At 44.0% G+C, this 27,701-nt stretch overlaps 1 protein-coding gene across 1 annotated transcript in view; it reads left to right on the top strand.

The window, feature by feature from the left end:
- LOC123078181 (glucosidase 2 subunit beta) overlaps nucleotides 1–7,961 on the top strand; it is a 10,419-nt gene extending 2,458 nt beyond the window's left edge. The window contains exons 6-16 of the mRNA XM_044500593.1: nucleotides 513–587; nucleotides 677–748; nucleotides 1,068–1,419; nucleotides 1,526–1,630; nucleotides 1,711–1,812; nucleotides 5,991–6,048; nucleotides 6,143–6,211; nucleotides 7,076–7,163; nucleotides 7,259–7,320; nucleotides 7,417–7,468; nucleotides 7,566–7,961. Of these exons, the coding sequence (XP_044356528.1) occupies nucleotides 513–587; nucleotides 677–748; nucleotides 1,068–1,419; nucleotides 1,526–1,630; nucleotides 1,711–1,812; nucleotides 5,991–6,048; nucleotides 6,143–6,211; nucleotides 7,076–7,163; nucleotides 7,259–7,320; nucleotides 7,417–7,468; nucleotides 7,566–7,625 (1,095 nt within the window). The 3' untranslated portion in view covers nucleotides 7,626–7,961. The remainder of the gene's footprint in view (nucleotides 1–512; nucleotides 588–676; nucleotides 749–1,067; nucleotides 1,420–1,525; nucleotides 1,631–1,710; nucleotides 1,813–5,990; nucleotides 6,049–6,142; nucleotides 6,212–7,075; nucleotides 7,164–7,258; nucleotides 7,321–7,416; nucleotides 7,469–7,565) is intronic.
- The last annotated feature ends 19,740 nt before the right edge of the window (nucleotides 7,962–27,701 follow it).

The following is a 27,701-nucleotide window of genomic DNA, read 5'->3' as shown; positions in this document are numbered from 1 at the left end:
CTCATGCCATAGTTCTCTTTCCCGCCAAGCAATTCATGGCTCTTGCCCCGCCTCCTGCCGATTCCTGAATTGCGCCGTGGGGACGCCATGGCCTCAAGGCGAAAAGCATTGCGAGGTAGGTGAGGTGAGCTACTGCTATGAGCCTATCACAATTCGGAGCCCTTTGATGCTTCAGCAACTGCTTTGCTTACACAAAACCTAATTGACAGCTTCATAATAATTGCCACGGTTAACTAAGAAAGCCCATATGACTAACATAGAAATGTCAACCATTGGCAAATTAGTGAAGTCCTCACTCCTCACGTACAAGGTATAGCCATATAGGTACTCGTTACGCACCAAGAAAGACCATATGACTAACATAGAAATGACAACCATTGGCAAATTAGTGAAGTCCTCACTCCTAAGTACTAACGTACAAGATATAGCCATATAGGTACTCATTATGCACCTTGTTAGTTCACTGCTATAAAAATATATTTATGTTATTTTGTTACTACTGTTTAACATAGGTAGTTGAACATCATGATGGAGATATCACGGACCATGACAATCACTCACCAGAAGGCGAGGCATCTGTTGAAGTGGTATAGTTAACTTTTGGTACTAGAAAATTGATATGCTAGTTTGTTTCAATATCAAATTTGAGTGTATATATGCTGTTTTTCCATGTCAGCCTGACATTAAAGCTGGGACTGGACATGACGAACCACCGGTGGAGACATCTGCAGTACCTACCGAAGAGCAGGTGGTGTAGTAACTGCTTTGCAGCTGACTCATGTCACTGAACTTGTTTAATATTTGCTATTGTGATGTCTTGTCTAGATTTCTGATGTCCCGTAACTAATAAGCTATATCCAAAACTGCACTTGCTTGTCTTTTCACATTGTCGTTGTCCTTATCTCCCATTATATTCGGTTAAGGATGGTCAAATTTTGGTGTGGACGTTATATTTTTATTACTTATACAATTATTATGATACCCAGAATATATTGTACAATTTTTGTTGATCTCTTGGGAATGCAGTTCCAATTTCAAGTTATGAAGCATTGTTGTATGTCTTGCAGGACCATACTTCTGTCAACTCTGAAGGTTTGTCAAAGGCGGAATTGGGTCGTCTGGTAGCTTCTCGCTGGACTGGAGAAAATGTAGATGATGTTGGTAAAAGCGATAAAAAGGGCCATGAGGATGAGCTGGATCTTCCAGAACCTGCAGAAGAAGCATTTGAAGATGAGCATGATATACCAGAACCCGTAGAAGAAAATTATGCTGGCTATCATTCAGAAATTGAGGATGATAGGCACAAATTTGAAGACGAAGAGTTGTCTAATGTATCAGATGATGAATATGTTGATGATCATGAAGAACCTGATGTGTCCTATAAATCTGATGACGACCGGAAAGGTGATGACCATTCAGGTATAGTGTGTTTATATGACAACAATAATTCCTGTCCTACTGTATGTGGTTACCGATTATCCTATTGTATGTGCTTATTTATTTTTTATTTGATTTGTTCCTTCAGATTTAACTGCCTCAGGACAAGCATCATGGCTGGACAAGATTCAGCAAACTGTACAGAATGTTTTACAGAAATTCAACTTTTTCAGGACCCCTGTTGATTTATCAGGTCAGTCGTACATACTACTTTTGTTGATTCTTCATGATTTATATGAGTATGTGCTAACGCTTACACATTTATGATTTTAGAGGCTGCTCATGTTCGGAAGGAGTATGATGATGCTAGCTCAAAGCTGTCCAAAATTCAATCTAGGATAACCTCTCTGACAGATAAGCTAAAGCAAGACTTTGGTAAGTTAATTGAAACTTTGTCTCCTCGTTGGTTGAGTGCATCACCCACTTGTATATTTTGCAGCTATTAGTTTTGTTAGGGATTTTTTTATCAAATGTTGTGCTTTCCGTTGATGAAACTACTTCTTAAGCCATCCAGTAAATGGTAATGAGAACTGTGCTAACATGGTTCCTGAGCAAGAATACACTACAAAAAAAAAACAGCAACAGCAAAGCCTTTAGTCCCAAACAAGTTGGGGTAGGCTAGAGGTGAAACCCATAAGATCTCGCAACCAACTCATGGTTCTGGCACATGGATAGCAAGCTTCCATGCACCCCTGTCCATGTCTAGTTCTCTGGTGGTACTCCAGTGACCAGTCCCTCAGATCTCTCTTTACGGATTCCTCCCATGTCAAGTTCGTTCTACCCCGACCTCTCTTGACATTATCAGCACGCTTTAGCCGTCCGCCATGCACTGGCGCTTCTGGAGGCCTATGTTGAATATGCCCAAACCATCTCAGACGATATTGGACAAGCTTCTCTTCAATTGGTGCTACCCCAACTCTATCTCGTATATCATCATTACGGACTAGGTCCTTCCTTGTGTGGCCACACATCCATCTCAACATGCGCATCTCCTCACACCTAACTGTTGAACATGTCGCCTTTTAGTCGGCCAACACTTAGCGCCATACAACATTGCGGGTCGAACCGCCGTCCTATAGAACTTGACTTTTAGCTTTTGTGGCACTCTCTTGTCACAGAGAATGCTAGAAGCTTGGCGCCACTTAATCCATCCGGCTTTGATTCGATGGTTCACATCTTCATCGATATCCCCATCCTTCTGCAACATTAACCCCAAATATCGAAAGGTGTCCTTCTGAGGCACCACCTGCCCATCAAGGATAACCTCCTCCTCGTGCCTAGTAGTACTGAAACCGCACCTCATGTACTCGGTTTTAGTTCTACTAAGTTTAAAACCTTTCGATTCCAAGGTTTGTCTCCATAGCTCTAACTTCCTATTGACCCCCATCCGACTATCATCGACTAGCACCACATCATCCGCAAAGAGCATACACCATGGGATATCTCCTTGTATATCCCTTGTGACCTCATCCATCACCAAAGCAAAAAGTTAAGGGCTCAAAGCTGACCCCTGGTGCAGTCCTATTTTAATCGGGAAGTCATCAGTGTCGCCATCACTTGTTCGAACACTTGTCACTACATTATCTTACATGTCCTTGATGAGGGTAATGTACTTTGCTGGGACTTTGTATTTCTCCAAGGCCCACCACATGACATTCCGCGGTATCTTATCGTAGGCCTTCTTCTAGTCAATGAACACTATATGCAGGTCCTTCTTTTGCTCCCTATATCTCTCCATGAGTTGACGGTTGTCGTATGTTATGACCGGCATATTAGGGGTTTAGCCCAGTGGGTTGTGGCCCAAGTTATCTTATCATTATTAGGGGATTAGCCCAATTATCTTATCGTTATTAGGATCGTTTGCTTAGGAGTCAAGTAAACCTCTCTATATAAGGAGAGGAGATGTATCAATCTAATCAAGCAAGAAGCAATCATTATTTGCTCGGCTTCCCGAAGGGAGCCGGGAGACCTAACCCTAGCCGCCTCCTGCCCTTGCGCCGCCTCCTCCTCTCTCTTGCACGACGGCGCCTGGCCGCCGGCGACCGCGAGCCTCGCCACGTCCACCCCCCTCCTTCCCCTACAACCTACGCCCTAGACCCGGTAGGGCCCTAGCTCCTACCAATTTGGTATCCAGAGACTCAGGCTCGATCATGTCTTCGTCAACGCCAACGCCGCCGCTGCCAATCATCACCACCGCACCGATGACCACCGCCGGTTCCCCAACGCCGCCGGCCCCGGTCCCCGTCACCACCGCCGGTCCTCCCATGCCGCCGGCCCCGGTCACCTCCGCTACGCCGACACCCGCCGTTTTCACGTCGGAAGAAGTCACCAGCATCTTGCGGGATCTCGTGACGGCCGTCCAGGGCTTCCATCTGTACCTGGCCGGACCACACGCACCTCCGCCGGCTGCGACTACCGCCGCCTACGGCCACCCCGCGCTGTCGTGGCCGTCTCAGGGCGCGCCTGCAATTGGCGGGCCACCGATGCTGCCGTTCCAGGCGGGGCACCCCAGTGGGCCGCCTCTGCCGTTGCTGCACCTGCAGCCGCCCCTAGCTGCGGCCCCCCTCTGGCCACAGTGGCCACCGACTGCTACCGCGGCTACCGCCGCGCCCGCCCACTCTCCGCAACAGCCGCTGCAGCTCCAGGCGCCACCTCTGCTCAGCTCTGGACTGCCGTCGTCCGCACCGGCCGGCCTGCCGATACACCAAGTCCGGTTTTCGCCCTCCCCGTCGCCACTGCCAGCTTGGGCGGCCGGGTCTTCGCCACCACCGGTCTACACCACGGCTCCGGAACAGCCGACTCCGTCCCTGCAGTTCGGCGGGCCATCCGGCTCCGCGGGCCCCTACCCGGGGTACTCCGACCAGGCGCCGCCCGCCTTGCTGCTCCGCACCTCCGAGCCAGTCAGACACGACGCTCCGACCCAGACACCGCCGCGGTTCGCCAAAATTGACTTCGCCACTTATGACGGCATGGAGGACCCCCCCAACTGGCTCAACCAGTGCGACCAGTTCTTTCGCGGGCAGCACACCCTCGCTTCGGAGCGTACCTGGCTCGCCTCTTACCACCTCTGCGGCGCAGCACAGACCTGGTACTGCGCCCTCGAGCAGGACGAGGGCAGCATGCTCCCTTGGGAGCGCTTCCGCGAGCTCTGCCTCCTTCGTTTTGGGCCACCGATCCGCGGGAGCCGCCTGGCAGAGCTAGGCCGCCTTCCCTTCACCTCCACGGTTCAGGACTTCGCCGACCGTTTCCAAGCCCTGGCATGCCACGCGTCGGGCGTGACGGTGCAGCAGCGGGCCGACCTCTTTGTCGGTGGACTTCCGGATCACATCCGCGTGGACGTGGAGCTTCGGGGACCCCAGGATCTCCAGACGGCCATGTACTACGCCCGCGCGTTCGAGCGCCGCGCGGTGGCCGTCCAGCAGGAATCACCGTCCCGGGCCGCTGGGTCGCTATCCTGGCCAGATCCCGCGCAGGGTCGGCCTGCTCAGGCTTCCGCGGCACCCCTCGCCGTGACCGCGGCGCGCCCGTTCCGCCGGCTCACCTCGGCCTAGCTACTCAAGCGTCGCCGCCAAGGGTTGTGCTTCAACTGCGACGAGCCCTACACGCCCGGCCACGCCTGCCCGCGACTCTTCTACCTGAAGGTTGCAGACTACATTCCGGAGGACGCCGTCGCCGCCGACTTGGCCGCCCCAGCTGTCGCGAAGGTGTTTGACGCTGGTTGATCACCTCGAGGAGTTCAGCAAGCGCTTCCCCACCTTACAGCTCGAGGACGAGCTGTTTGTGCAGGCGGGGAGAAGTGTTATGACTGGCATATTAGGGGTTTAGCCCAGTGGGTTGTGGCCCAAGTTATCTTATCATTATTAGGGGCTTAGCCCAATTATCTTATCGTTATTAGGATCGTTTGCTTAGGAGTCAAGTAAACCTCTCTATATAAGGAGAGGAGATGTATCAATCTAATCAAGCAAGAAGCAATCATTATTTGCTCGGCTTCCCGAAGGGAGCCGGGAGACCTAACCCTAGCCGCCTCCTCCTCTCTCTCGCACGACGGTGCCTGGCCGCCGGCGACCGCGAGCCTCGCCACGTCCAACCCCCTCCTTCCCCTACAACCTACGCCCTAGACCCGGTAGGGCCCTAGCTCCTACCATCGTACCAAGACAATGGCTTCCATGGTCGACCTCCCAGGCATGAAGCCAAACTGATTTTTGACCGGCAAATTTGTTGAAGTTCCGTAAAATGGCCAAATAATAACTTAGAGAGTCATTTACAGGATAGTGTAGTCCAACCATAGATAAAGAACGTCCCCGTTGTATGTTTCTTTCATATATCTTTTTGGTTTTATTTCTAGCCGAATCTACATAGTTTGCATTTCGGCCCGTGGTACTTAAATACATTTCCAACTATTTGAGGCTTCATTTCTTTAGAACATTATTGCTCTGTATTACATGTTACCTGCTACTCTAGATGCTGACCTCATCTGATTAGTTAGTCTAGTTAATACATTACCTTGGTAAACTTGTGGAAAATTGAAACTGATTGAAATGCATTCTTGTTAGGTAAGGAGAAGGAGTTTTATTACTTTTATGACCAGTGCTTTGAGGGCAAGGAGGGCAAGTATGTATCCATCTCTCAAAAAATTCAAACCTTTTTTTTTCATTTTATATTTGGTTAGGTTTACTGATTTTTGAATCATGATCCCTATTGGCAGGTATGTTTACAAGGTCTGTCCATACAAGAAAGCTTCACAGGTTGAAGGACACAGTTCCACTAACCTGGGGTGTGTTTCTCGCACTCCTTTCAGATTTAGTTTTTTTTTTGTTATTCCCTACTGTAATCCATTGATTAAACTTCATATTTAGTTTGGTCCACTACCACTATCATATTGATATGTTGTAGAAATTCTCACATTCATATTCAATACGGGAAAACACTGAGTAATGCTATTTAGAAAAATGCATTGTGTAGATTATTAACTGTGTTTTAGAGAGCACGAGCTGAGATCTTGTTCATTCTTCATCATTACCGTGATTACGTTTTTCAGTACAATAGCTTGCGAAATAAACGTAGAATCTTGAAAGGTTGAGCTATAACCTGGCTGTTAATCTTGTAAACTGGATGAAGCTCTAGGGTTGATACTTGCGTGTGAACAAGTAATGGTCGAAGTTACAATTCACTACATAGGCAACCCGGATAGCTTTCTTACTATGTAGGTTTGTGTATATAAGCAACTTTTTTCTGTGTTATATTACGTTACCATGTTTTCAAACGACTAATTCCATTCATGTTCTCTTAGGGATGCGATTTTGGGAATAGATTAGGGAAGTGCAATTTTGTTTTCAATGTGCTGTGTCTATCAGCATTGTTCTGCTTTACTGCCATTTTATCTTTGAACATGGACCATTTTCTAGAGAATTGCCTGCAGAGTCCTGGCTGGTTTAGCTACCAACTAGCTTAGAGCTACTTGAAAGTTAATTGGAAGAAAATTATAGTTTCTATTTTCTCTTGTGTATGACGTTCACAAGCCTAAACATCCTATTCTGTGCATGGAAGCACACAAACATGCATTTGCACCATGTTATCATTCCTAGTGCAGTTAGTTATCTTGTGCGGTAAATGAAAATGGAAATTCTCTGTTGGTCAGGCGCTGGGACAAATTTGAAGAATCCTGCAGGATGATGCACTTTTCAAATGGAGACAAATGCTGGAATGGCCCTGACCGAAGCCTAAAGGTACTTGCTATTATTCAGGGCTGCATTCTCCTTAAGCACAGCTCTTTCCATTTGCATGTATTAAAATATAACTGTGCGGCTTAACTTTTATGCAGGTCAGGCTTAGATGTGGGCTGAGCAACGAGCTTAACGGTGTCGATGAGCCCAGCAGATGCGAGTGCGTAGTTTTTTTGTCATGATACACCTTTGATCTTTTTACCAAAATGCACATTATATCATGTTAATTATTTCTATCTCTGTTCCGATGGCGCAGGTATGTCGCTGTACTGTCAACTCCTGCAATGTGTGTTGAAGAGAAGCTGAAGGTTCTTTCTTGTCCCTATCACGAATGTGTTTTCTTTCTTTGCATTGAGGTTGGGAGCTAATGGAGTTTTGCTTTATATATATAACAATCTATAACAGGAGCTGCAACAGAAACTCGACGCTGCGTCTTCAGACCTGTCCGGCCACGACGAGCTCTAAACTGTCACGAGGAAACAATGACTCCACTATTACAACCATAACCATAAGAAAGAACGGCTACCGAGGTGGATAGATAGAAAAGCCTGGAGCTGTGAGTGTAGCCGCCAAAGCAGCGTTAGTCTGGCTAGGGAAAATTTTGAGCAAAGTGGTCGAATGGTTGAAATTTTCACATCATCCTGATTTTAGTAGCTGCAACTGGGTATCTTTTTCTTTTAGTTCCTTTGACGGACGTTTCCTCAAATTGTTTATCTAGGTCATCTGAAAGAGACCAAGCCTTCTGTTTGTAACTTATCAGTTATGCACAGCGTCTCTGAATTATACGAAGTAATACTTTTATCGTGTGGAGTAATACTTTTACCTATACCTGCACATAAAATAATTAAGAAGAGTGGCTAGAAATTTGTAACCTTCACAGCTTGTCACGTTGCTCATTTTCCCCCAAAAAGAAAGGAAGTTTGTGAGATAAAACACCGAATGTTGGATTTAATCTGCCAATCGGACGGGCAAGTGAGAAAAACTTTTGAGGGCAAGTATGGATAGTTAAAGGCAAAACCTAACAAGTGACGTACATCGTACAATAGGTGCATTCTGATTCCGTAGATTGAAAGATGACACAATCATATGAAAAAAAATATATATCGTTTGCCCAAAATGAACAGAAATTGTGCTCTTACCGTCTAGTTTTTTTTGACACAGTACAGACTCGGACGCTCATACATACACTCACCCCTATGAACGCATGAACGCATACAGTACCCATATAAGCATCTCTGAGAGACTGAGTCGACACATCATCTTGAGATTGATGAAGTCGTCATAGACGTTTTCGTAATCGATGAGAACGTCTCCTTCCATTAAATACACATCATTAAAAGACCTATAAATCTTGAAAAATGCGAGCATCAATGTCAAATGTTGGACTTGAACCTTAGTGGGCGGAGGATGCTACTGTCCCTAGTGGCGGAGACCTAGGGCAATTGGAGCTATAGGCCTAGGCGTAATAACAATATCCTTTGCAATACGTTTGTATACAATATACAAAACCACTAGAGTGCATCACTTAAACTAGCTTAGCCCTAGACGTAATCCGATGCTAGCTTCGCCCCTGATTTTCATTCTAACCATTCAACTAAAGGCTGGTTCGCCTCTTACTGTCTAATTTTAGAGGGCGCATTTGGGTGTAGTTGAAAGATCAACAAGACACTTCGGTAACATAAGCTACCCTGAATTAATCACTTCAATAGGTCAGTTTATATTTAAAAAAGGTCAATTTACATTAAAAGAAAGGTGAAGAAAGTCAACTTACATTTATGATGTACTACGAATCACTCGCACGACTTATATAGCTGGACAAAAAGGAAATACTTCCTCCGTCCCATAATACAAGAATGTTTTTGACACTACACTAGTGTAAAACACGCTTTTATATTATGGGATGGAGGGAGTACCCTCTAACAACTGGACTTTTGAGATGAGAGTCAACACAATTTTTCGATGCCAGCATTATTTTAATTGTAGATCACAAGTACAAATCAAACAACTCACACATAACCTTGTAAGAATCATATAAACATTTCAAAGCACACTTGCCTACATGCTTTGCAGATATTGCAATATCTTTGCCTTTTGTTGTCCTTTAGAGTTTTGGACCTTACAAAATGATTTACGTTACAATTTATGTTTTATGTTTTTACCGCAGAAAAGAAAAAGAATTGATTTACGTGTTTGTTTTGTCCGATGAGGTGTCGGCTGTGTTCTTGGGCACATTTCCATACCAGGTTGAGATTTTGTGCGAGCACTCTCAATCTGTACCGCAGTGCGGATCCAGCCCAATAGGCCAAAGTGTACCAACACTAAAATTGTTCATAATTGTGTTGATCCACTGTTGGGAGAAACCCAGCTTGGTCATGATCCCATTCAAATAAGGCCACTCCAACCTATCGTAAGCCTTCATCATATCGAGCTTTAGTGCACAAAAGCTATTAGACTTTGATCTTGTCCTTTTCATAAAGTGTAGACACTTGTAAGCACAAATTATATTATCTGTAATTAACCTCCCAGGCACAAAAGTAGATTGTTCTTCAGAAATGATATCAGGCAATATCTCCTTAAGTCTGTTAGCCACAACCTTTGAAGCAATCTTATAAAGCACGTTGTAGAGACTAATAGACCTGAACTGAGATAGCAAAGAAGGATTTAGTACCTTTGGTATTAGTACCAATACCGTGTCATTGATTCCCTCCGGACTTTCTTCCCCTCGAACTATCCTTAGCACAATACGCGTGACATCTTCACCAAAAATATCCCAATTCCGTTGATAAAAATGAGCTGGGAAACCGTCCGGACCCGGGGACTTTGTAGGAAACATCTGAAAAATCGCTTTTTTGACCTCTTCTACAGTGTAAGCAGCATTTAACCTGTATTCATCTCATCAGCCACCCTCCTTGGGACGTGGTTTAGCACTTCCTCCATTCCTTGTACCCCTTCCGAGGCATACAAAGTATGGTAACAATTATTCGCCATTGCTTTAAGCTCATCCGGATCAACTACAATCGTCCCCAAAGAATTTTGTAGCGCTTTTATCATATTCTTTTTCCTCCTCAAGCTAGTGCGAAGATGGAAGAATCTGGTGTTCTTGTCCCCTGCAGGTAGCCACTCAATTCTTGCTCGCTGACGCCACATAATCTCTTCTCGATGATACATCTCAATCAATCTTTCGTTGATCTTAAGTTCTGTGTGGGAAGGTCCCTACGCGACGGATCCCCTTGCAGCTCTGCGAGTTTTCCTTTGAGCAGTTTAATTTCCTTCCTCACGCTTCCGAAAGTGTCGCTGCTCCATCTTTGCAACCCCTTTGCCAGATTAACAAGTTTCTGGCACATCTCCTGGACTGTAGTGCACGGTGCTCCCGCATCCCATCCATCCACTAACATATCGTGGAGACCCTCATGTGATTCCCACATCACTTCATACTTGAAATCTCGCTTTTTGTGGTCCTCTTTCCTTCTGCCAAAATCCAGTAACAACGCCGAGTGGTCCGAGGTGGCTGCTATCTTATGTGTCATAGAAGCTAGCGGGAATTTTGCCATCCAGTCCGTGTTTACTAAAGCTATGTCAAGTCTGCACCGAGTATAAGTACCTCCAGTAACTTTCTTCTCAAAAGTCCAAAAGTGACCTTTATAGCCCAAATCTATCAACATGCAAACGTATGTAGTATCTCTAAAAGCTTGAATTTGTGCATTACTACATTGTCCAACCCCCTCGTGTTCATTTGGACGTAAAACCTCATTGAAGTCCCCCATGCACAACTAAGGGAGAGTACTCAAAGTGCTGATATTTTTCAAAACCGTCCAGGTCTGGTGACACAAGTGGGTTTGTGCCTCTCCATAAACACATGTAAATCTCCACTTGTCCTCCTCTTGCTCGTCAATAGAAACATCAATATGATACACAGAGTAACCAAGAATCTCAATATTTATTTCATTATTTCAGAAAATACCAATACCACCACTTCTACCTTGACTATCTATTGCAAAAGAATTATCATAACCAATAGAACTAGCTAGAGCTTCTACCCTTGAGCCCTCAATCTGAGTTTTCGACGATGCACATCAGGGCAGGGGCAAACTTCCCCGCGAATTCGCGAAGCTCTCGAACTGCCGCAGGTTCGCCTGCTTCACGACAGTTCCAGCAAAAGGCACTCATTGGCCTCGGTGGGGCTCCTCAAAGGAGCCCGCCATTATTTAACTGCTGAGATAACTCCCTCTTTACCATCCTCGTCTGTCCTCCTTCTCTTTGGATCTCTCTTTGGTGGGGGGCTCACAATAGAGCTTCCTATTGGTACTAGTGCCAATTGGTTCTCGCTTGCTACCCCTGTCTCCATAGCAGTCGGGTTCTGTTGTACATGACCTCTCTCTCCATCCTCTTCCTGTTTTGCTCCTCCATCTGAACATCCTGTGCATACGCAGCCAGATCTTCATTAGCCTCCGCATCATCTGTCGCTGGACCTCCTCTAGAAAAATTGTTTCTGGCCGCCTCATAGCCGTTGCTTGTCTGTCCTCTCGCCCCTCCTCCTTTGCGTCCTCCACGGCGGCCACGGCCCTCTCCAGGGCCTCGTCCCGTAGGCATAGTCCAGCTCGCCCTAAGCTCCTTGAAAACCAACGCCGAAGGGGGATGAATTCCGTTGCCATGTTCCTTGAACTGATGTCCCAACATTCCACAAACAGCGCACCAATCGGGAAGATTCTCATATTTGACCCTATAAATCTGCCTCTTCCCGTCTCTGATCATAGAGACAACATTCTTCAGGGGTTTATGCACATCGATGCGAACCCAAACTCGGTAAAAATTACCAACAAAATCATTACTAGGTGGTTCAGCAAACAGGACCTCCCCCACCTTAGCAGCAAGAGGAACAACAAGATGGGCATACAAATCAGGGACATCATGGATCTGAACCCATATATCAATCGTCTCCAACTTGATAGTAGATAGTTTCGAGATCCCATCATAAGGCGCTAGGATCACAACATTGTTGGGAAACGTAGCATGGAATTTCAAAAAAAAAATCCTACGCTCACGCAAGATCTATCTAGGAGATGTATAGCAACAAGGGGGAGAGTGTGTCTATGTACCCTCGTAGACCGTAAGCGGAAGCGTTTGACAACGCGGTTGATGTAGTCGTACACCTTCACGATCCGTCCCGATCAAGTACCAAACGTACGACACCTCCGCGTTCAGCACACGTTCAGCTAATGACGTCCTCGCCCTCTTGATCCAGCAAGACGGGCGAAGTAGTAGATGAGTTTCGGCAGCACGACGGCGTGGTGACGGTGTTGGTGAAGAACAATCTCTGCAGGGCTTCGCCTAAGCACTACAGGAACTATGAAAGAGGATAGACTACAGGGGACGGGGTTGCTGGCACACGACTTGGTGAATCTTGATGCGTTCCAGGTGCTAGCCCTGCCCCTCTATTTATATGTTGAGCCCTGGGGTCAACTTGGAGTAAAAGCCTCCTCAAAGTCAGTTTTGCCCGCAAGGAAGAGTCCTTCTCGGACATCCAGGACCAGACTCCATAGTCCTTGGCGTCTGGCCCAGACGCCATGGGCCTCGGCGTCTAGCCCAGGGCCAGACTTCAGGGTCTCCGGCGTTTGCCCCCTGGCCTTCGCAAAACTCCTTTTGCACCGACCTAAAGCCCCGTGGGCTTTACCCCTTGGCCGAACCATATCATCCTATATATCAATCTTTACCTCCTGACCATTCCGGAGCTCCTCGTCATGTCCGTGATCTCATCCGGGACTCCGGACAACATTTGGTCACCAACATACATAACTCATATAGTACTATATCGTCAACGAACATTAAGTGTGCAGACCCTACGGGTTCGAGAACTATGTAGACATGACCGAGACACCTCTCCGGTCAATAACCAATAGCGGAACCTGGATGCTCATATTGGCTCCTACATATTCTATGAAGATCTTTATCGGTCGAACCGTTATGACAACATACGTTATTCCCTTTGTCATCAGTATGTTACTTGCCCGAGATTCGATCGTCGGTATCCACATACCTAGTTCAATCTCGTTACCGGCAAGTCTCTTTACTCGTTCCATAATACATCATCTTGTAACTGACTCATTAGTCACTTTGCTTGCAAGGCTTCTTATGATGTGCATTACCGAGAGGGCCCTAAGACACCTCTCCGATACTCGGAGTGACAAATCCTAATCTCGATCTATGCCAACCCAACAAACACCTGCGGAGATACCTATAGAGCATCTTTATAATCACCCAGTTACGTTGTGATATTTGATAGCACATAAGGTATTCCTCCGGTATCCGAGATTTGCATAATCTCATAGTGGAAGGACTATGTATATGACATGAAGAAAGCAATAACAATAAAACGGAATGATCAATATGCTAAGCTAACGGATGGGTCTTCTCCATCACATCATTCTCCTAATGATGTGATCATGTTCATCAAATGACAGCACATGTCTATGGTTAGGAAACTTAACCATCTTTTATAAATGAGCTAGTCTAGTAGAGGCTTACTAGGGACACAGTGTTTTGTCTATGTATCCACACATGTATAAAGTTTCCGGTTAATACAATTATTGAAGGAAATATGCCCTAGAGGCAATAATAAAGTTATTATTTATTTCCTTATTCTCATGATAAATGTTTATTATTCATGCTAGAATTGTATTAACCGGAAACATAATACATGTGTGAATACATAGACAAACAGAGTGTCACTAGTATGCCTCTACTTGACTAGCTCGTTGATCAAAGATGGTTATGTTTCCTAGCCATAGACATGAGTTGTCATTTGATTAACGGGATCACATCATTAGGAGAATGATGTGATTGACTTGACCCATTCCGTTAGCTTAGCAATTGATCGTTTAGTATGTTGCTATTGCTTTCTTCATGACTTATACATGTTCCTATGACTATGAGATTATGCAACTCCCGTTTACCAGAGGAACACTTTGTGTGCTACCAAATGTCACAACGTAACTGGGTGATTGTAAAGGTGCTCTACAGGTGTCTCCGAAGGTACTTGTTGGGTGGCGTATTTCGAGATTAGGATTTGTCACTCCGATTGTCGGAGAGGTATCTCTGGGCCCTCTCGGTAATGCACATCACTATAAGCCTTGCAAGCATTGTAACTAATGAGTTAATTACGGGATGATGTGTTACGGAACGAGTAAAGAGACTTGCCGGTAACGAGATTGAACTAGGTATTGAGATACCGACGATCAAATCTCGGGCAAGTAACATACCGATGACAAAGGGAACAACGTATGTTGTTATGCGGTTTGACCGATAAAGATCTTCGTAGAATATGTGGGAGCCAATATGAGCATCCAGGTTCCGCTATTGGTTATTGGCCGGAGACGTGTCTCGGTCATGTCTACATAGTTCTCGAACCCGTAGGGTCCGCACGCTTAAAGTTTCGGTGATGATTGTATTATGAGTTTATGTGATTTGATGTACCGAAGGTAGTTCGGAGTCCCGGATGAGATCGGGGACATGACGAGGAGTCTCGATGGTCGAGACGTAAAGATTGATATATTGGACGACTATTTCGGATATCGGAAAGGTTCCGAGTGATTCGGGTATTTTCGGAGTACCGGGGAGTTACGGGAATTCACCGGGAGAAGTATTGGGCCTTATTGGGCCATACGGGAATAGAGGAGAGAGGCCAAAAGGAAGGAGGCGCGCGCCCCCCCTCTGGTCCGAATTGGACAAGGGGTGCAGCCCCCTTTTCCTTGTCCCTCTCCCCCTCTTTCCTTCTCTCCTACTCCGGAAAGGAAAGGGGAATCCTACTAGGACTTGGGAATCCTAGTAGGACTCCCCACACTTGGCGCGCCCCCTCTAGGGCGGGCCTCTCCCTCCCTCCTTTATATACGAGGGCAGGGGGCACCTCTAGAGACAACAAATTGATCTCTTGATCTCTTAGCCGTGTGCGGTGCCCCCTCCACCATATTCCACCTCGATCATATCGTCGCGGTGCTTAGGCGAAGCCCTGCGTCGGTAGCATCATCATAACCGTCGCCACGCCGTCGTGCTGACGGAACTCTCCCGTGAAGCTCTGCTGGATCGGAGTTCGCGGGACGTCATCTAGCTGAACGTGTGCTGAACTCGGAGGTGCCGTACGTTCGGTACTTGGATCGGTCGGATCGTGAAGACGTACGACTACATCAACCGCGTTGTGCTAACGCTTCCGCTTTCGGTCTACGAGGGTACGTGGACACACTCTCCCCTCTCGTTGCTATGCATCACCATGATCCTGTGTGTGCGTAGGATTTTTTTTGAAATTACTACGTTCCCCAACAGTGGCATCCGAGCCTGGTTTTATGCGTTGATATTATATGCACGAGTAGAACACAAGTGAGTTGTGGGCGATACAATTCATACTGCTTACCAGCATGTCACACTTTGGTTCGGCGGTATTGTTGGATGAAGCGGCCCAGACCGACATTACGCGTACGCTTACGCGAGACTGGTTCTACCGACGTGCTTTGCACACAGGTGGCTGGCGGGTGTCAGTTTCTCCAAATTTAGTTGAACCGAGTGTGGCTACACCCGGTCCTTGTGAAGGTTGAAACAACACTAACTTCACGAACTATCGTTGTGGTTTTGATGCGCAGGTAAGAACGGTTCTTGCTCAGCCCGTAGCAGCCACGTAAAACTTGCAACAACAAAGTAGAGGACGTCTAACTTGTTTTTGCAGGGCATGTTGTGATGTGATATGGTCAAGACGTGATGCTATAGTTTATTGTATGGGATGATCATGTTTTGTAACCGAGTTATCGGCAACTGGCAGGAGCCATACGGTTGTCGCTTTATTGTATGCAATGCAATCGCTCTGTAATGCTTTACTTTATCACTAAGCGGTAGCGATAGTCGTAGAAGCATAAGTTGGCGAGACGACAACGATGCTACGATGGGGATCAAGGTGTCGCGCCGGTGACGATGGTGATCATGACGGTGCTTCGGAGATGGAGATCACAAGCACAAGATGATGATGGCCATATCATATCACTTATATTGATTGCATGTGATGTTTATCTTTTATTGCATCTTATTTTGCTTTGATTGATGGTAGCATTATTAGATGATCTCTCACTAAATTTCAAGATAAAAGTGTTCTCCCTGAGTATGCACCGTTGCCAAAGTTCGTCGTGCCCAGACACCACGTGATGATCGGGTGTGATAAGCTCTACGTCCATCTACAACGGGTGCAAGCCAGTTTTGCACATGCAGAATACTCAGGTTAAACTTGACAAGCCTAGCATATGCAGATATGGCCTCGGAACACTGAGACCGAAAGGTCGAGCGTGAATCATATAGTAGATATGATCAACATAGTGATGTTCACCATTGAAAACTATTCCATTTCACGTGATGATCGGTTATGGTTTAGTTAATTTGGATCACGTAATCACTTAGATGATTAGAGGGATGTCTATCTAAGTGGGAGTTCTTAAGTAATATGATTAATTGAACTTAAATTTATCATGAACTTAGTCTTGGTAGTATTAGCATATCTATGTTGTAGATCAATAGCTCGCGTTTAGTGCCCCTATTTTATTTTTGATATGTTCCTAGAGAAAACTAAGTTGAAAGATGTTAGTAGCAATGATGCGGATTGGATCCGTGATCTGAGGATTATCCTCATTGCTGCACAGAAGAATTAAGTCCTTGATGCACCGCTAGGTGACGGACCTATTGCAGGAGCATATGCAAACGTTATGAACGTTTGGCAAAAGCTCGGTATGATGACTACTTGATAGTTTAGTGCACCATACTTTACGGCTTAGACCCGGGACTTCAAAAATGTTTTGAACGGCACAGAGCATATGAGATGTTCCAAAAGTTAAAATTGGTATTTCAAACTCATGCCCATGTCTAGAGGTATGAGACCTCTGACAGTACTTTGCCTACAAGATGGAGGAGAATAGCTCAACCAGTGAGCATGTGCTTAGATTGTGTGAGTACTACAATTGCTTGAATCAAGTGGGAGTTAATCTTCCAGATAAGATACTAATTGACAAAGTTCTCTAGTCACTATCACCAAGTTACTAGAACTTAGTGATGAACTATAATATGCAAGGGATGACGAAAGTAATTCCCAAGCTCTTCGTGATGCTGAAATTGACGAAGGTAGAAATCAAGAAAAGCATCAAGTGTTGATGGTTGACAAGACCACTAGTTTCAAGAAAAGGGCAAAGGGAAGAAAGGGAACTTCAAGAAGAACGGCAAGCAAGTTGCTGCTCAAGTGAAGAAACCCAAGTCTGGACCTAAGCCTGAGACTGAGTGCTTCTACTACAAAGGGACTGGTCACTGGAAGCGGAACTGCCCCAAGTATTTGGCGGATAAGAAGGATGGCAAGGTGAACAAAGGTATATTGGATATACATGTTATTGATGTGTACTTTACTAGTGTTTATAGCAACCCTTCGGTATTTGATACTAGTTCAGTCGCTAAGAGTAGTAACTTGAAACGGGAGTTGCAGAATGAACAGAGACTAGTTAAGGGTGAAGTGACGATGTGTGTTGGAAGTAATTCCAAGAATGATATGATCATCATCACACACTCCCTATACTTTCGGGATTAGTGTTGAACCTAAATAAATGTTATTTGGTGTTTGCGTTGAGCAAGAATATGATTTGATCATGTTTATTGCAATACGGTTATTCATTTAAGTTAGAGAATAATTGTTATTCTATTTTCATGAATAAAACCTTCTACGGTTATACACCCAATGAAAATGGTTTGTTGGATCTCGATCGCAGTGATACACATATTCATAATATTGAAGACAAAAGATGCAAAGTTAATAATGATAGTGCAACTTATTTGTGGCACTGCCGTTTAGGTCATATTGGTGTAAAGCGCATGAAGAAAATCCATGGTGATGGGCTTTTGGAATCAATTAATTATGAATCAGTTGATGCTTGCGAACCATGCGTCATGGGCAAAGATGACTGAGACTCCAGGAACAATGGAGTGAGCAACTGACTTATTGGATATAATACATACTGATGTATGAGGTCCGATGAGTGTTGAGGCTTGCGGCAGGTATCGTTATTTTCTGACCTTCACAGATGATTTGAGCAAATATAGGTATATCTACTTGAAGAAACATAAGTCTGAAACATTTGAAAAGTTCAAAGAATTTCAGAGTGAAGTGGAAAATCATCGTAACAAGAAAATAAAGTTTCTACGATCTGATCGCAGAGGCGAATATTTGAGTTACGAGTTTGGTCTTCAATTAAAACAATGTGGAATAGTTTCACAAACTCATGCCACCTGGAACACCACAGCGTAATGGTGTGTCCAAACATCGTAACCGTACTTTATTAAGATATGGTGCAATCTATGATGTCTCTTACCGATTTACCACTATCATTTTTGGGTTATGCATTAGAGACAGCTGCATTCACGTTAAATAGGGCACCATCTAAATCCGTTGAGATGACACCATATGAACTATGGTTTGGCAAGAAACCAAAGTTGTTGTTTCTTAAAATTTGGGGTTGCGATGCTTATGTGAAAAAGTTTCATCCTGATAAGCTCAAACCCAAATCGGAGAAATGTGTCTTCATAGGATACCCAAAGGAGACAGTTGGGTGCACCTTCTATCACAGATCCGAAGCCAAGATATTTGTTGCTTATAATGGATCCTTTCTAGAGAAGGAGTTTCTCACGAAAGAAGTGAGTGGGAGGAAAGTAGAACTTGATGAGGTAACTGTACCTGTTCCCTTATTTGAAAGTAGTTCATCACAGAAACCGGTTCCTGTGACACCTACACCAATTAGTGAGGAAGCTAATGATGATGATCATGAAGCTTCAGATCAAGTTACTACCGAACCTCGTAGGTCAACCAGAGTGAGATCCGCACCAGAGTGGTACGGTAATCCTCTTCTGGAGGTCATGTTACTTGACCATGACGAACCTACGAACTATGAGGAAGCGATGATGAGCCCAGATTCCGCAAAATGGCTTGAGACCATGAAATCTGAGATAGGATCCATGTATGAGAACAAAGTATGGACTTTGATTGACTTGCCCAATGATCGGCGAGCCATTGAGATTAAATGGATCTACAAGAGGAAGACGGGCGCTGATAGTAGTGTTACTATCTACAAAGCTAGAATTGTCGCAAAAGGTTTTCGACAAGTTCACGGTGTTGACTACGATGAGAGTTTGTCACTCGTATCTATGCTTAAGTCTGTCCGAATCATGTTAGCAATTGCCGCATTTTATGAAATCTGGCAAATGGATAAACAAAACTGCATTCCTTAATGGATTTATTAAAGAAGAGTTGTATATGATGCAACCAGAAGGTTTTGTCAATCCTAAAGGTGCTAACAAAATATGCAAGCTCCAGCGATCCATCTATGGACTGATGCAAGCATCTCAGAGTTGGAATATATGCTTTGATAAGTGCATCAAAGCATATAGTTTTATACAGACTTGCAGTGAAGCCTGTATTTACAAGAAAGTGAGTGGGAGCACTACAACATTTCTGATAAGTATATGTGAATGACATATTGTTGATCGGAAATTATGTAGAATTATTCTACAAAGCATAAAGGAGTGTTTGAAAGGAGTTTTTCAAAGAAAGACCTCGGTGAAGCTGCTTACATATTGAGCATCAAGATCTATAGAGATAGATCAAGACGCTTGATAAGTTTTTCAATGAGTACATACCTTGACAAGATTTTGAAGTAGTTCAAAATGGAACAGTCAAAGAAAGAGTTCTTGGCTGTGTTACAAGGTATGAAATTGAGTAAGACTCAAAGCCCGACCACGGCAGAAGATAGAAAGAGAATGAAAGTCATTCCCTATGCCTCAGCCATAGGTTCTATAAAGTATGCCATGCTGTGTGCCAGATCTATTGTATACCCTACACTGATTTTGGCAAGGGAGTACAATAGTGATCTAGGAGTAGATCACTGGACAGCGGTCCAAATTATCCTTACTGGAATAAGGATATGTTTCTCGATTATGGAGGTGACAAAAAGGTTCGTCGTAAAGGGTTACGTCGATGCAAGTTTTGACACTGATCCAGATGACTCTAAGTCTCAATCTGGATACATATTGAAAGTGGGAGCAATTATCTAGAGTAGCTCCGTGCAGAGCATTGTTGACATAGAAATTTGCAAAATACATACGGATCTGAATGTGGCAGACCCGTTGACTAAACTTCTCTCACAAGAAAAACATGATCACACCTTAGTACTCTTTGGGTGTTAATCACATAGCAATGTGAACTAGATTATTGACTCTAGTAAACCCTTTGGGTGTTGGTCACATGACGATGTGAACTATAGGTGTTAATCACATGGTGATGTGAACTATTGGTGTTAAATCACATGGCGATGTGAACTAGATTATTGACTCTAGTGCAAGTGGGAGACTAAAGGAAATATGCCCTAGAGGCAATAATAAAGTTATTATTTATTTCCTTATTCTCATGATAAATGTTTATTATTCATGCTATAATTGTATTAACCGGAAACGTAATACATGTGTGAATACATAGACAAACAGAGTGTCACTAGTATGCCTCTACTTAACTAGCTCGTTGATCAATGATGGTTATGTTTCCTAGCCATAGACATGAGTTGTCATTTGATTTACGGGGTCACATCATTAGGAGAATGATGTGATTGACTTGAACCATTCCATTAGCTTAGCACTTGATCGTTTAGTATGTTGCTATTGCTTTCTTCATGACTTATACATGTTCCTACGACTATGAGATTATGCAACTCCCGTTTACCGGAGGAACACTTTGTGTGCTACCAAACGTCACAACGTAACTGGGTGATTATAAAGGTGCTCTACAGGTGTCTCCGAAGGTACTTGTTGGGTTGGCGTATTTCGAGATTAGGATTTGTCACTCCGATTGTTGGAGAGGTATCTCTGGGCCCACTCGGTAATGCACATCACTATAAGCCTTGCAAGCATTGTAACTAATGAGTTAGTTACGGGATGATGTGTTATGGAACGAGTAGAGAGACTTGCTGGTAACGAGATTGAACTAGGTATTGAGATACCGACGATCAAAATCTCGGGCAAGTAACATACCGATGACAAAGGGAAGAACGTATGTTGTTATGCGGTTTGACCGATAAAGATCTTCATAGAATATGTGAGAGCATCCAGGTTCCGCTATTGGTTATTGGCCAGAGACGTGTCTCGGTCATGTCTACATAGTTCTCGAACCCGTAGGGTCCGCACGCTTAAAGTTTCGGTGACGATTGTATTATGAGTTTATGTGATTTGATGTAGGGAAGGTAGTTCGGGGTCCCGGATGAGACCGGGGACATGACGAGGAGTCTCGAAATGGTCGAGACATAAAGATCGATATATTGGACGACTATATTCGGACATCGGAAAGGTTCCGAGTGATTCGGGTATTTTCGGAGTACCGGGGAGTTACGGGAATTCATCGGGAGAAGTATTGGGCCTTATTGGGCCATACGGGAATAGAGGAGAGAGGCCAAAAGGAAGGAGCCCCCCCCCCTCTGGTCCGAATTGGACAAGGGGTGCAGCCCCCTTTTCCTTCTCCCTCTCCCCGTCTTTCCTTCTCTCCTACTCCGGAAAGGAAAGGGGAATCCTACTAGGACTTGGGAATCCTAGTAGGACTCCCCACACTTGGCGCGCCCCCTCTAGGGCCGGCCTCTCCCTCCCTCCTTTATATACGGGGGCAGGGGGCATCTCTAGAGACAACAATTGATCTCTTGATCTCTTAGCCGTGTGTGGTGTCCCCCTCCACCATATTCCACCTCGATCATATCGTAGCGGTGCTTAGGCGAAGCCCTGCGTCGGTACCATCATCATAACCGTCACCACGCCGTCGTGCTGACGGAACTCTCCCGTGAAGCTCTGCTGGATCGGAGTTCGCGGGACGTCATCTAGCTGAACGTGTGCTGAACTCGGAGGTGCCGTACGTTCGGTACTTGGATCGGTCGGATCATGGAGACGTACGACTACATCAACCGCGTTGTGCTAACGCTTCCGCTTTCGGTCTACGAGGGTACGTGGACGCACTCTCCCCTCTCGTTGCTATGCATCACCATGATCCTGTGTGTGCGTAGGAATTTTTTTTTGAAGTTACTACGTTCCCCAACAACATGAATAATAAATATTTATCATGATATAAGGAAATATAAAATAACAACTTTATTATTGCCTCTAGGGCATATTTCCTTCAGTCTCCCACTTGCACTAGAGTCAATAATCTAGTCCACATCACCATGTGATTTAACATCAATAGTTCACATCTTTATGTGATTAACACCCATAGTTCACGTCGCCATGTGACCAACACCCAAAGGGTTTACTAGAGTCAATAATCTAGTTCACATCGTTATGTGATTAACACCCAAAGAGTACTAAGGTGTGATCATGTTTTTCTTGTGAGAGAAGTTCAGTCAACGGGCCTGCCACATTCAGATCCGTATGTATTTTGCAAATTTCTATGTCTACAATGCTCTGTATGGAGCTACTCTAGCTAATTGCTCCCACGTTCAATACGTATCTAGATTGAGACTTAGAGTCATCTAGATCAGTGTCAAAGCTTGCATCGACGTAACTCTTTACGACGAACTCTTTATCACCTCCATAACTGAGAAACATTTCCTTAGTCCTCTTTAGGTACCTAAGGATAATTTTGACCGCTGTCCAGTGATCTACCCCTAGATCACTATTGTGCCCCCTTGCCAAACTCATGGCAAGGTATACAATATGTTTATTACACAGCATGTCATACTTTATAGAACCTATGGTTGAGGCATAGGGAATGACTTTTATTCTCTCTCTATCTTCTGCTGTGGTCTGGTTTTGAGTATTACTCAACTTCACACCTTGCAACACAGGCAAGAACCCTTTATTTGACTGATCCATTTTGAACTTCTTCAAAATCTTGTCAAGGTATGTACTCATCGAAAGTTTTATCAAGCATCTTGATCTATCTCTATAGATCTTGATGCCCAATATTTAAGTAGCTTCACCGAGGTTTTCATTGAAAAATTCTTATTCGAATATCCTTTTATGCTATCCAGAAATTCTACATCATTTCCAATCAACAATATGTCATCCACATATACTATCAGAAATGCTACAGAGCTCACACTCACTTTCTTGTAAATACAGACTTCACCGTAAGTCTGTATAAAACTATATGCTTTGATCAACTCATCAAAGCGTATATTCCAACTCCGAGATGCTTGCACCAGTCCATAGATGGATCGCTAGAGCTTGCACATTTCGTTAGCACCTTTAGGATTGACAAAACCTTCTGGTTGCATCATGTACAACTCTTTTTTAATAAATACATTAATGAATGTAGTCTTGATATCCATTTGCCAGATTTCATAAAATGCGGCAATTGCTAACATGATTCGGACAGACTTAAGCATCGATATGGGTGAGAAAAACTCATCGTAGTCAACACCTTGAACTTGCCGAAAAACTTTTTGCGACAATTCGAGCTTTGTAGATAGTAACACTACCATCCGTGTACGTCTTCCTCTTGAAGATCCATTTATTCTCAATGGCTTGCCGATCATCGAGCAAGTCCACCAAAGTCTTTGTTCTTATATATGGGTCCTATCTCAGATTTCATGGCCTCAAGCCATTTATCGGAATCTGGGATCATCATCGCTTCCTCATAGTTCATAGGTTCGTCATGGTCTAGTAACATGACTTCGAGGACATGATTACCATACTACTCTGGTGCGGAACGTGCTCTAGTTAACCTACGAGGTTCGATAGTAACTTGATCTGAAGTTTCATGATCATTATCATTAGCTTCCTCTCTAGTTGGTGTAGGCATCACGAGAACGGTTTTATGTGATGAGCTACTTTCCAATTCGAGAGAAGGTACAATTACCTCATCAAGTTCTACTTTCCTCCCAGTCACTTCTTTTGAGAGAAACTCCTTCTCTAGAAAGGATCCATTCTTAGCAACAAAAATCTTGCCTTCAGATCTGTGATAGAAGGTGTACCTAATAGTTTCTTTTGGGTATCCTATGAAGACGCACATCTTCGATTTGGGTTCCAGCGTATCAGGCTGAAGCTTTTTCACATAAGCATCGCAACCCCAAACTTTAAGAAACGACAGCTTAGGTTTCTTGCCAAATCATAGTTCATACGGTGTCGTCTCAACGGATTTAGATGGTGCCCTATTTAACGTGAATGCAGTTGTCTCTAATGCATAACCCCAAAATGATAGTGGTAAATCGGTAAGAGACATCATAGATCGCACCATATCTAATAAAATACGATTATGACGTTTGGACACACCATTACACTGTGGTGTTTCAGGTGGCGTGAGTTGTGAAACTATTCCACACTGTTTTAAATGAAGGCCAAACTTGTACTCAAATACTCGGCTCCGCGATCAGATCGTAGAAACTTTATTTCCTTGTTACGATGATTCTCCACTTCACTCTGAAATTCTTTGAACTTTTCAAACGTTTCAGACCCGCGTTTCATTAAGTAGATATACCTATATCTGCTCAAATCATCTGTGACGGCCAGAAAATAACGATACCCGCCGCGAGCCTCAACACTCATCAGACCGCATACATCGGTGTGTATTATTTCCAATAAGTCAGTGGCTCGCTCCATGTTCCAGAGAACATAGTTTTAGTCATCTTGCCCATGAGGCATGGTTTGCAAGCATCAAATGATTCATAATCAATTGATTCCAAAAGTCCATTCGCATGGAGTTTCTTCATGCGCTTTACACCAATATGACCTAAATGGCAGTGCCACAAATATGTTGCACTATCATTATCAACTTTGCATCTTTTGGCATCAATATTATGAATATGTGTATCACCATGATCGAGATTCAACAAAGCATTCACATTGGGTGTATGACCATTGAAAGTTTTATTCGTATAAACAGAACAACAATTATTCTCTGACTTAAATGAATAACCGTATTGCAATAAACATGATCTACTCATATTAATGCTCAACGCAAACACCAAATAACATTTATTTAGGTTCAATTCTAATCCCGAAGTTAGAGGGAGTGTGCAATGGTGATCGTATCAACCTTGGAATTACTTCCAACACACATCGTCACCTCATCCTTATCTAGTCTTTGTTTATTTTGCAACTCCTGTTTCAAGTTACTACTCTTAGCAACTGAACCGGTATCAAATACCGAGGGGTTGCTATAAACACTAGTAAAGTACACATCAATAACATGTATATTGAATATACCTTTGTTCACTTTGCCATCCTTCTTTTCCGCCAAGTATCTAGGTCAGTTCCACTTCCAGTGACCATTTTCTTTGCAGTAGAAGCACTCAGTTTCAGGCTTGGGTCTAGCTTTGGGCTTCTCCATGGGAGTGGCAACTTTCTTGCCATTCTTTTTGAAGTTTTCCATTCTTTCCCTTGCCCTTTTTCTTGAAACTATTGGTCTTGTTAACCATCCACACTTGATGCTATTTCTTGATTTCTACCTTCGCTGATTTCAGCATCGCGAAGAGCTTGGGAATCGTTTTCGTCATCCCTTGCATATTATAGTCCATCATGAAGTTCTAGTAACTTGGTGATAGTGACTAGAGAACTCTGTCAATCACTATCTTATCTGAAAGATTAACTCCCACTTGATTCAAGCTATTGTAGTACCCAGACATTATGAGCACATGCTCACTAGCTGAGCTATTCTCCTCCATCTTGTAGGCAAAGTACTTGTCAGAGGTCTCATACCTCTTAACACGAGCATGAGTCTGAAATATCATTTTCAGCTTCTTGGAACATCTCATATGCTCCATGGCGTTCAAAACATTTTTGAAGTCCCAGTTCTAAGCCGTAAAGCATGATGCACTAAACTATCAAGTAGTCATCATACCGAGCTTGTAAAACATTCATAACTTCTGCATCTGCTCCTGCAACAGGTTCATCACCTAGTGGTGCATCAAGGACATAATTCTTCTATGCAGCAATGAGGATAATCCTCAGATCACAGACCCAGTCCACATCATTGCTACTATCATCTTTCAACTTAGTTTTCTCTAGGAACATATCAAAAAATAAAACAGGGGAGCTATACGCGAGCTATTGATCTACAACATAGACATGCAAATACTATCAGGACTAAGTTCATGATAAATTAAGTTCAATTAATCATATTACTTAAGAACTCCCACTTATATAGACATCCCTCGAGTCATCTAAATGATTACGTGATCCAAATCAACTAAACCATGTCCGATCATCACGTGAGATCAAATAGTCATCAATGGTGAACATCTCTATGTTGATCATATCTACTATATGATTCACGTTCGTCCTTTCGGTCTCCAGTGTTTCGAGGCCATGTCTGTACATGCTAGGCTCGTCAAGTTTAACCCGAGTATTCCGCATGCGCAAAACTGTCTTGCACCCGTTGTATGTGAACGTAGAGCCTATCACACCCGATCATCATGTGGTGTCTCAGCACGACGAACTGTCGCAATGGTGCATACTCAGGGAAAACACTTATACCTTGAAATTTTAGTAAGGGATCATCTTATAATGCTACCGCTGTACCAAGCAAAATAAGATGCATAAAAGATAAACCTCACATGCAATCAAAAGATGTGACATGATATGGCCATCATCATCTTGTGTCTTTGATCTCCATCTTCAAAGCATCGTCATGATTTCCATCGTCACCAGCTTGACACCTTGATCTCCATCGTAGCGTCGTGGTCATCTCGCCAACTATTGCTTCTACAACTATCGCTAACGCATAGTGATAAAGTAAAGCAATTACATGGCGTTTGCATTTCATACAATAAAGCGACAACCATAAGGCTCCTGCCAGTTGCCGATAACTTTTACAAAACATGATCATCTCATACAATAACATATATCACATCATGTCTTGACCATATCACATCACAACATGCCCTGCAAAAACAAGTTAGATGTCCTCTACTTTGTTGTTGCAAGTTTTACGTGGCGGCTACGGGCTTCTAGTAAGAACCGTTCTTACCTACGCATCAAAACCACACGGTGATTTATCAAGTTTGCTGTTTTAACCTTCAACAAGGACCGGACGCAGTCAAATTTGATTCAACTAAAGTAGGAGAAACAGACACCCGCCAGCCACCTTTATGCGAAACTAGTTGCATGTCTGTCGGTGGAACCGGTCTCATGAACGTGGTCATGTAAGGTTGGTCCGGGCCGCTTCATCCAACAACGCTGCCGAATCAAAATAAGACATTGATGGTAAGCAGTATGACGATCACCGCCCACAACTCTTTGTGTTCTACTCGTGCATATAATGTAAGCATAGACTTGGCTCGGATGCCACTATTGGGAAACGTAGCATGGAATTTCAAAAAAAAATCTACGCTCACGCAAGATCTATCTAGGAGATGTATAGCAACGAGGGGGAGAGTGTGTCTACGTACCCTCATAGACCGTAAGCAGAAGCGTTTGACAACGCGGTTGATGTAGTCGTACACCTTCACGATCCATCCCGATCAAGTACCGAACGTACAGCACCTCCGCATTCAGCACACGTTCAACTCAATG

Source organism: Triticum aestivum, chromosome 3D (assembly GCF_018294505.1).
Source record: "Triticum aestivum cultivar Chinese Spring chromosome 3D, IWGSC CS RefSeq v2.1, whole genome shotgun sequence".
In the NCBI taxonomy this organism is placed as follows: domain Eukaryota; kingdom Viridiplantae; phylum Streptophyta; class Magnoliopsida; order Poales; family Poaceae; genus Triticum; species Triticum aestivum.
The sequence above is the reverse complement of the archived record's forward strand: the minus strand, read 5'-3'. Positions and strand labels throughout refer to the sequence as shown.